Source organism: Stenella coeruleoalba, assembly GCF_951394435.1.
Source record: "Stenella coeruleoalba genome assembly, chromosome: 16".
Taxonomy (NCBI): domain Eukaryota; kingdom Metazoa; phylum Chordata; class Mammalia; order Artiodactyla; family Delphinidae; genus Stenella; species Stenella coeruleoalba.
The window spans coordinates 61,682,364-61,692,581 of record NC_137162.1 but is presented as its reverse complement, the minus strand read 5'-3'; the positions used below and the strand labels follow the sequence as shown (position 1 = coordinate 61,692,581).

Below are 10,218 nucleotides of genomic sequence, written 5' to 3'. Positions count from 1 at the left end.
GGCTCTTCTGGGCTGGGTCGGGCATGGACACTGTTCCCCAGTACTTCTGGCCTCCCCGTGGGACCCTCAGGCAGAGATGGAGGGCCAGCATGGAGCGGGGCTGAGGGGGTATGGGGAGGGTGCCAGCACCACTGTGGCTGTGAGTTGGAGGGACAGTGAGGGGGAGACAGGAGCCTTGTGATCAGTGAGGAGGCCACAGGAAGACTCGTCCAACCAAGAGATGTTGATGGCCTGGGCCAGAGAGGCTGTGGTTATGAGCAGAAGAGGCTGAACTGGCTGGCCTTGGTGACAGATGTGGGGGAATGAAGATCACTGCAGAGAGGACTCACAGCCTATCAAAGCTGCAAGGGGCCCCCTGCACCTCCCCCCAGGCTCTCTACCCCCCCAGACTGCTGTCCTCCAGCAGATCCTCCAACGCTCACACATGTCAGAGACACTGACGCCGCCACCACAGCAGCTGGGGGCCACACCTCGGAGACCACGAAGTGTGTTTGAAGGGAGATGAAGGAGCTGTGGCAACTGCTTAAAAAACAAAAACCGGGCTGTTGTCAACCCCAGCCCGAAGTCTTGGAAGAGATCACTTGGGCGGGGAGAGAGAGAGAGGAAAAAACAAGCAATCCAGCCCAGCCCGCAGCCTGAGTGCCGCCCTGCTCCCTGAATCTCCTCCGGGCCCACATCATCTTCCCATCAGACACAGGCCACAAGAAGACAGATGCTCTGCATGGCTTGTTCACTGGCGCCAGGACCTGGTTGACAGAAGGTGATCAGTAACCATCGGTGAATGATGGAACCCACGAAAGGTCCCTGCCCTTCTGTGCTCCATACCCTCCATGCTCCATTCTGTGCTCAAATGCCCCCAGGGAAGTGCTGGGGGCAATTGAATGGTGGCTCTAAGGACAGGGCCCGCCAGGGTGGGGTGGGAGGATGGTTGGGAAAGGGGATGGGGGTGTTGAAGCAGCAAGGGGAAAGATGGAATGGTGTCATCACCAGCGTTATTAGTTGCCAGAAATAGAAGCCAAGTCTGGATGAAATAAGTAGAAAAATAATTCAGCCCTAACCAGTGACGCATGGGAAGTGCTGTATGGACGCCCAGCTCCCTCCATCCCAGCTGGGATAACTCTTCATTGGCTCTGGTTGCCCATATGGTGACTTGCTGGATAAAGCCCCTTTTATGGGTCACCCTCCCTCCCCTGGCCTACTTCCCCTCTCCCCTAGTGAGCTTCCTGGGGTCGCTTCCAACATAATTACCAGTACTCTAATCTGGTCTCAGCCTCAGCTTCTGAAGGGACCCCATGCCTGGGCAGCTGCATCTGACTGGCAGGTCCAGTCACATGTCATTTCCTAGTTGCAGGGGAGGTTGGAGAAGCAAGAATAGGGCATTTTCAGCTTCTGAGGGGAGGTGGCTCTGCTTCTCAGCAGACTCACTGGTGCCGTGTCATCAGCACCCCTATAGGAAGCTGTCCTAATCTGTTCAGGCTGCTATAACAAAATACTCCAAACTGGGTGGTTCTTTTTTGTCTTGTTTTTTTTTTTGCGGTACGCGGGCCTCTCACTGCTGTGGCCTCTCCCATCGCGGAGCACAGGCTCTGGACGCGCAGGCTCAGTGGCCATGGCTCACATGCCCAGCCGCTCCGCGGCATGTGGGATCTTCCCGGACCGGGGCACGAACCCGTGTCCCCTGCATCGGCAGGCGGACTCTCAACCGCTGCGCCACCAGGGAAGCCCCAAACTGCATGGTTTTTAAACAACAGAAATTTATTTCTTATAGTTCTAGAGGCTGGAAGTCCAAGACCAAGGTGCTGGCAGATTCAGTGGGCCTGCTTTCTGGTTCATAGAAGGCATTTTCTCACTGTGTCCTCACATAGGGGAAGGGACCAGGGATCTCTCTGGGGCCTCTTTTCTAAGGGCAGTAACCTACATGATGAGGGCACCCCCCTCATGACCTAATCACCTCCTAACACAATCACCCTGAGGATTGTTACTTCAATACATGAATTGTGGGGAGACACGAACACTTAGACCACAGCCTAAACGGCATATTCAAATTATGGTAATTTGAGGAGGGTTTTTATTTATTTATTTTTATAAAGAGCCTGTTTACAAAGGTGTGGGGGCTGTAGGGAAGCAGAAGGGGGAGCACAATAGCTCGGGATTAGCAGTGGTGAAGCGGTTACCATCCCTAGGTCTGAAGGGATGAGAGGAGGGAGCAATGGCTGGAACCCAGAAAGAGGGAGACATGCAGAGACTTCCCAGAGAGGAGCAGTGATACAGGGACACAGTCAACCCAAGGCCACCTCACTGAGAGGCACTGAGGGGAGTCCCTGGCCTGTCACTGTGCTCTCCCCTTCTCCCTGCCTCCCATATCCTGCTCACTGACAGGCGGGCTCAGATCGGCCAGCCTCCGGGCCAGAGCTGGGTGGGGCAGGGTACGGATGAGACCTGAGGGCAGATGGAAGACACCAGGCACAGCAGGGAACATCCCGAACGAACAAGGGGCCCCAAGTGTGGCGAAATGTCAGCGAAATGTCAATGAAAATACCTCATTAGGGCTGAGAGCTCCATAGCTGCCCCTCAACATCAGCCATTCCTTCTCCTCGGTAATACCACCCATTTCCCCCAAGGGCCCTCCTGTCGGGGTCCCACTGGTCTCTCCAGAGCTGTGCTCAGAGTGGAGTGCCCACGACTCACGGAGACCTGGCTCGGCCACTAACCTCGGCAACCACGGTCAAATCCCTTCTTCTGAGCCTCAGTTTCCTTAAATGCAAAACCAGGAGGGTTACCAGATGAACTTCCAGGACTGCTTCTGTAGCACTGACCTTCTAGAAAGGCTCATGGCCCCCTTCCAAACAGTCCTGGGAAGGGAGTAAAACACGGATTGTCCTTTTGGGGAAACCAAGGCTCAGGGAGACTTGCTGGAGGTCACTGACCACGTGGGGACTAGAGCAAGCTGCCATCTCTTGTCAGAGTTGTTTCCGGAGCCAGGCCTGCCCTGGCCCTGCTTTCCTTGAGGGTACGGCCCGTACCCGTGTTTATTTTCAATGAGTGCAGCAGGCAGCATGAAGCTGCGTGGTTTCTCTTGTGCTCTTGTTTGTGCATGTGGCTGTGAAGGGAGAGGTGTAAGAATGGTGGTTTCAACCAGGCTTCCAGAGCTTGGCAATCCCCCCGCCCAACTTGGGGATTCAGGGTCAGTGCAATGTCACCGCTGGGCTTTTGAGCCTATGGGTCCACGCGGACCTCAAAGGGCTTAATTTGTAGGGAGCTTCAAAGAGAGTCAGGAGGGCTGTGTCAGCAACTCTGAACCCCACTGACAACGGCCCTTCACAGCCGAATCCTACCAGGTCTAGGAGGCTACCCTGAATCTTGCCACCCACCCCATGGGCCTGTGTTCTGAGGCCTGTGTCCCAGGCACATGAAACAAGGACCAGTTCATTTTATATCACAGCCTGAGGCTCTGGGGATTCCTGCATGCCAAGCCCAGGAGGCCCTCAGACGCTACCTGGTTGAAACCACTGCCTTCTCTCCTCGAACCGTGGGACGGGGAGAGCTGTTAGTCTGCCAGATGGGTTCTGCTGAAATTAGAGTTTCCAAACTGGTTGCTCCGGATCAGTCATGGCCTGCATACATGTCCTCTTTGGTTTGTACTGTGCTTGCCCATATAGGTTTATTTTTACAAAGTGAAATGAATTGCTAACACTTGTAAGTCACGCTGGGATTTCTGGTTACTTTAAGAAATTAGAAAACCTGGCAGCACTGGGCTCACATTCCTGCCTGGGAATGTTTGGCTGGTGCAGAGCTGTCCATCCCCCCACCCCCTCCCTGGATAAGACGTACCCTTTGGTTCACCAGAATCCTCACCATTCCCTCTTGTTTCTCGGCTCAGAGCTGAATGCCCATTGGCATTGATCACTGTTTATGCTGCTGTTACTCAAATCAGAGAGTTATGAGGAAAGTAAAATATTTTGGGTCCCCCCATTTCCAGCCAAAGTGGAAAAATAGTTTATTTACATTATTTGCCTACCCCTGGGGTCAACCACCCGTTCTGTTGGGTAGGGTTGCTAATGTAGAAGTTTATCTCCAAGGCTGTGTTTGGTCTCCATCCTCTCCTCTGCCACAAGCAACACCATCACGCTCACCGTCACATCACATTTATTGGTCCTCTGTCAGGCTGTGTACACAATGAGACAGGTCAAAAGAGCTCTGGATTTGTCTGAGAGGCAAAGCTTGGTGGGCAAAGGAAACAGAGCAAACAGAGCAGCGGGGGCCAAAGGGGTTAGATCTAATATGATGAAGAATTCACCACGCTAGAAGAGGGGCTGTAAGGGAATGGTACAAATGACACCAGGCAGCCTGGTGGGAACAGCCTCCTGGCCTTCTGCCCGGCTCCTGACCTGAGCTGGGACCTGTGTAGCAGTGGCCCAACTCCAGCTCATTTCTGGGGCTTGAGAATATCGAAGAGCTAAGGTAGTTTGGACAGGGCGACTCAGGGCTGGCCTGTAAATTCAGCCACCGCACTGAAAAAAAAAAAAGCCTCAGTTTTCCAACTATCTAATGGGGATATGGAGATAGGTCCTCTGGGTCCCTTCGTGAGACCCCTCCAGTTGGGCACACTGGTCCTCTCAGGGCCCACTGCTCTCACCACACTGGCCCACTCCGGTTTCCTGGAGGCTCCCCCAGAAGCCCTTGGGGCGCATACTCCAGGCATGTCCCCCCTGCCAGGTGGGGCAAGCACTTAGCGTGGTAGGAGAATCTCAGGTGACCATGCTTCAGACAGCACTTCACCTCGTGTGAGCCAGACTTTGGAGTCTGGTCACAGGTACCGAGAAGGTCGTCGTCCCAGCCATAGTCTGCATCCCAGACCTGCACCCTCAGGGGGCCCCCTGTGGTCAGAACCACATCCCCGAAGTCCAGCCGTGTCATCCACCTGGGGTGGTTATTGTTCTGCACCGTGTCGGTCCTCAGCTCCTGGCCGCCGAAGAAGACCTTCAGGTAGGCGTCCGTGGCAGTGGTCAAGTCTCCCCACAGACCCGTCGCCACGAAGTTCATGACCTCCAGGCGGGCTAGGCCCCTCTTCCTGGGACAGCAGTCCTGGTTGATGGCCGCCGAGCCATGGCACAGGCACTGGCACGGGTCCTTAGGGTTCTTGCGCTTCCCCGGGGGGCACGGGCGGCTGCAGTCCCTCCAGCGTGCCCTGTCCGTCACGTACTTGCTCACAGCCTGCCTGAGCGCCTCCCGCTGCGGGTCCTGGCTGTCCAGGAGCATGTGGAGCGGCTCTAGCGTGTAGTCCACCAGGCCGGGGCTGTCCTGCAACGAGGCCACCCAGGCTGAGAACTGCTCGGGCCCGGCCTGGTTCCCGAACAGCAGGTCATGCATGGACGTGTGGTGGCCGCCAACGACCTCAGAGCAGCGTTCCCGGTAGGCCTGGTGGAAGGAGGTCCCCATCTTGTGCTGTTTCTTCTTCTCCTCACACTTCTTGAATGCCAACGAGGCACTGGTGTGGCTTTTTATGCTGACCTCGGCCTCGACGGCCAGGCAGTCCTCAACCTCCTGGGCCGTGAGCCCTTCCAGGGCCAGCTCGCAGGTGCGCAGGGCGGTGAGGGCCGAGATGCGGCCGCCCAGCTCCATGGACCGGATGAAGTGGGTACCATAGCTGGAGATGAGCCTCTGGTAGTCAGGCTCGGTGGAGATGTTGAAGTGGGGGGGCAGGGTCTTGAGGGCCCTCTTGAACTCAGGGTGCAGTGGGGGAGCGTGCACCAGGTGGAAACTGAGGGGAGAGAAAAACATCAGGTGAACCCAGTGGTGGGTAGTGTTTTCCCCTGGATAACTCCTGTGAGATTGCCCAAGCTCCCATTAAATGGCGGAACTAGGACTTGGACCCAGGCGGCCTGGCTCCAAAGCTCAAGCTCTGAACCGCCAAGCCAGCAGGGAACCCCCCCCCCCCCGCCTGTTGCCCCTTGGTGACCTAGGGACTTCGTGTAGGTATTTTTGTCTCTCTTTTTCAAAAAAAGTTTTTTCTCTTCTTTTTCTTTTTCTTTTCTAATTTTACAAGCGATGGTGAGACACCGATGGTTTCTCTCTGGCTTTGGAACCTAGTCCTGTGGCCTTTGTCTGTCTGTCCCCTGGGTTGGGCCTTGTATACCTGGGCTCCTGACAACTCTGGCCGCGCAGGCAGGAGCGCCCTGTCTCACTGTGTGGGAAACACGGCCTCCCGTGAGAGAAGTCAGGGTGGGTGACTCTGGGTCCCATGCGTTTCTTCGGGTGAGTAGGTCCCTGAGGGCTCAGGGCATGGCTGCTCTTGTTCAACCTGTAGCCCGAGTTCTTAGCACGGAGCTTGGCAAGGCAGAAGTGAAGAGCGCTTGAACGGATGAAAGAGGCCCAGGGATAGGAGGGCCCCAGCCAGGCCTCCTGCCCGCAGGAAGCTAGCACTGCCCGGGGAAGTGGCGCTTGGGTGCTCAGTAGACCAGACCGGCATCACCTGGGGCTCTGAGCATAGCCTTGCTGGCTTGCCCTCCACCTGTTCTCTCCCTGGGTTCTTCCAGATCAGGGCCTCAGGGAAGGGGGTACGTGGGAACCAAGACTGCCATCTCCTCCTGGCGGAAGCGGCCTCCAGCTCCCCACGCTGCCATTCCAGGGCTCCCAGACCACCCCGAGTTTCCCACGCCTTTTCCAAGTCCCGTCCACCCTCCACTCCCCCAACCCCGGCGCTCACCTGTAGAAGCGACACTCCACTGAGTCCAGGCTGAAGCGGTACTGGTCCTGGTGAGTCTTCTGGGCCGCGAAGTTGGCTTCCTGGGAGTGCGAGCCCGCCATGGTCACGCGCGTGTTGATGCTGGGCTTGGGAGTCACGTCCAGCCCCACCCGCCAGTCGTTACGGATGGTGTTGGCCGCCGCCCCAGCCACCTCCTCGGTGGAGCGACCCTCACCCTTGACCACTTTGCGGTTGCAGCCCGAGCCCTGGGCGCGCCAGTCGGTGAGCGCCAGGGGCAGTCGCTGGACGGCGCCCTGCTGCAGGGCGTTGCGGCAGAGGGTGCAGGTGCCGTCGGACCGCAGGAAGCGCTGTGTGTCCACCGGGAAGGAGCCTGAGCGCCGGAGGCTGGTCACATCCACGCCCTCCCCTGCCAGCCAGGAGCCGGGCACGAACTTGAGGTTGCGCCGGCACTCAGAGCGTGCGGCCGTGTAGCAGGGGGCAGGGGTGGGTGTGGGCAGAAGCAGGAGGAGGACGCTGGGGAGGAGCGCTCGGGAGGCCATGGAGCTGTGGAGACAGAGGGCAGAAGCTGTGGGCAGGGGCATGGAGGAGGGCCGACCCCTCCAACTGGAGCTTATCAGGCCTTATGGGATGGGGAGGGAATGAGATATCTCCTAAGTCATTGGATGTCAGAGCTGGCATGGCCTTTACAAACCTGGTCCACCCCCTACATTGTACAGATGGACCCAAAGAGGGGAGTGGACTTGCCCAAGGTCACACAGCCAGGAGGAGACCCTTGCTAGGATTTCACTATTTAGGGCAAATGGGAATCCAGATGGATGGTTTTGTCCCCAGGACCACAGCTCCTGCTGGTAGAGAGGGGGCTCTGCGTGCAGAGGAGGGGACGGAGAGTAGCCATAGAAGATTTGGGGAGGGATCTGGGGAATCTGGGAACGCTAGGGAAGCCTGCATTCTGGAGAGGCATCATTGTGGACCCAAGAACAAGCCATGCTTTCTTTTCCCACCTCACCTCTCTCATTATCTCCCCCCACCCCCATTAAGCCCTTAACAGAATTGGAAAAGAAATGAGGTCGTGCATCACCCTCATTCTCCCCATTTCCCCTTTGGGGCCCTCTCTCTGAGCTCACGGAGGAACATCAGCCTGAATTCTAGAATAAAAGCGGCCTATGCGCCTGTGCCCCTAGATCCTGTGTGGGGAGGGGCCGTTCAGTTCGCTCGTCTCCTCTTTGGCATTCCCTGCCACGCTCCTCGGGATTCTGGCCGCGTCTGCAAGCTGCCTGCTGCCGACTCTCGGACAGTGCTTAGCTGAAAGGTTCTTCCTCACTTTGAGGCGGCTCTGAAGCTTCGCTGGGCCTGCTTATGATCTGGAATCTCCTCTCTCTACCCCGTCCAGACTGAGCTCCTCAGAGGCCTCTCCACTCTGGCACCTGCCAGGGACGGACAGCGGCTTGTCTGAGGCCCGGGGGATTACGGAGAGCAGGAACTTCCCCTGTATCCCAGCTGGAACCTTCCGTGCCTTACCTAAAGGAGTGGCTTGAACGGTGGAATTCTAGGCAAAATGGCAGGCCCCAGGGAGGTAACCAGGAGAAGGGGAGTCTGCTGAAGGCCCTCCGATCATCTTGCTTAGGCAGCCAGCATAGTTCATAACCTTAGTCTAAAGAACTCAGTCTCCATCCTGACCCTCGTCATGTTGTTTCCCGGGGAGCCCGTTTCCAGCTTTCTTAGTTTTAACTGTCAGCCTTTGAAGGGGCCTTAAAGACTGTGTACTCCAACCTCTTCATTTTGTATAAGAGAAAACTGAAGCCCAGGGTGGGCATGAGGCTGCCCAGCAAGTTAGTGACACGGCACAGTCTGGACCCAAGTCTTTTGCCTCATGGGCTACAGCATTTCCTCCTCCATCAGCCTCTTCCCCAGACAGAGCAGCCCTACTCTTGTGCCCCTCTGTCCCCACTCAGCGGCTCCCAGCCTCCCTGACGCCCTGCTTCCTCCCTACCTGGAGTCCTGTGTTGAGATGCTCCTACGAGAGAGACACCCTCTCTCCCCACGGGAGGCTCCTGAAATGGTGGTGCAGCCCCCCAGGCCACAGTTCACAGCTCATCACAGCTCATCACGCAGGCCACAGTTCACATCACTTCTGCTTCCTGCCCCGCCCCCCAGCTCTAGTCATTGCTAGTCATTGGTCCCCTTTGCTCTGCCTCGCCCACCAGCACCCACCCTGCCCTCACCTTCTCATCCGGCCTGCTGACAGCCCTCAGGAAGCAAGCCGAGAGGGCCAGAGGCTCCTCTGTCAAGCAGAGCCACCTGGGGCATGGGAACCCCGGGGCCAACAGGTGAGGTGTAGTGGGTGGAGCGAGAACACAGCGGGCTGAGAGCTTCGAGATTCAGCTCTGGTGCTGCTGACGGGCCAGCAGGGACAGCTTCCCTGCTTCTCCCCGCAGCATCGCATGTGTGGGCCGTCAGAGGCAGCACAGAGTAGGAGCTCGGGAGCCAGTCCGCCTGGACTTGGGCCAGCTCGGGTGCGCGCTAACCGTGTGGCCTGATCAGCTTCTTTAGCCGCTCTGTGCCTCAGTTTCCTCATCTCAACCCCATGGGTTGTGAAGAACTGGGGAGTTTCTACGTGTGAAGTGCTCAGCACAGTGCCTGGCCCTCTGAGTGTTAAAGCACGTGACCATTCCCTCCTCCCGGGGCAGTGGGGAGAAAATAAATGTTGTTCACATCTGCTTGCCCACTTCCTGCCCACACGTGCACCCCAGCCCAGGCCAGGTTCTGGGCCCCAAACGCAGACCTCAGGACAGGGTCTCCTGTTCCTCACTTTGTGAGGGGAACCAGTGGCCGTGCTGGTCTCCAGCCTCCTCCCTAGCCCTGGTCTGTGATTGACCCCATAGAGCAGGTGGGCGGGCAGCTGTGCGACACTGCGAGGAAGAGAGACTTGGGTGAGGCCAGAGGCCTGGGGCCTTCTCCAACCTTTGTCTTACATGAGGTTTCCATGGGTTGAGTGACTCACAGGACAACTTCTGGGGGGGCAAAGTCATACTGGTCTGAGGTGGAGATAGCTGGGTAAGTGGGGAACCGTTCTTGTGAGTTCACCCTCTAACTGCGTTAGCGACAGGAAAAAGTAGCCACAGGCCTCAGACCACATGTGACACCATGGGATGGCTCATCCCTTGAGTTTATGTCCCCCACTGTGTCCCCTGCTCTTACGGGAACTGGGGTTTAAACTGTCTTCTCGAAACCCAGCCCCATCTCCTCCCCACAATGTCCCCCTCCCTGTCCTAGAATTTGCGGCCTCCTGACCCCCTTCTAGCTCCCGCCCGCGGCCTAAGTCAGATATCCAGGCTGTGAGGAGTTTGGTTTTGACTGTGCTCAGAAGACCAGTTTGAGAGGCGTGGAACCCTACAGAAAATCTGTAGGAAGAGAAAGGTGAGGTAGGGGAGACAGGTTGTAATCCCAGCTTCGATGCAAACTTGCTTTGTGACTCTTGGCAGTAGAGTTTTAACCCCTTTCTAGGTTCGTTT

At 57.1% G+C, this 10,218-nt stretch overlaps 1 protein-coding gene across 2 annotated transcripts; it reads right to left on the bottom strand.

The window, feature by feature from the left end:
• Nucleotides 1-4,154: 4,154 nt before the first annotated feature.
• On the bottom strand, nucleotides 4,155-8,848 carry PRF1 (perforin 1). 2 transcript variants are annotated; one of them, XM_079900259.1, is made up of 3 exons: nucleotides 8,697-8,848; nucleotides 6,707-7,249; nucleotides 4,155-5,761 (listed from the first exon to the last, which is right to left on the bottom strand). In XM_079900259.1, the coding sequence occupies exons 2-3, from the start codon at nucleotides 7,243-7,245 to the stop codon at nucleotides 4,633-4,635; spliced, it is 1,668 nt and encodes a 555-aa protein (XP_079756385.1). In that variant the 5' UTR covers nucleotides 7,246-7,249; nucleotides 8,697-8,848; the 3' UTR covers nucleotides 4,155-4,632. The 2 variants fall into 2 exon arrangements, with proteins under 2 accessions (XP_079756385.1, XP_079756384.1); XM_079900258.1 differs by lacking the exon at nucleotides 8,697-8,848 and having other exon boundaries at nucleotides 6,707-7,544.
• Nucleotides 8,849-10,218: the final 1,370 nt, after the last annotated feature.

What these genes read in the sequence shown, in the direction of transcription:
- PRF1 (XM_079900258.1), bottom strand. Translation starts at nt 7,287, where the DNA reads ATGCCCCTGCCCACAGCTTCTGCCCTCTGTCTCCACAGCTCCATGGCC. An exon ending in GTGGAGTGTCGCTTCTACAG is followed by an intron (nt 5,762 to 6,706) that starts GTGAGCGCCGGG and finishes CTCTCCCCTCAG; the next exon opens with TTTCCACCTGGTGCACGCTC.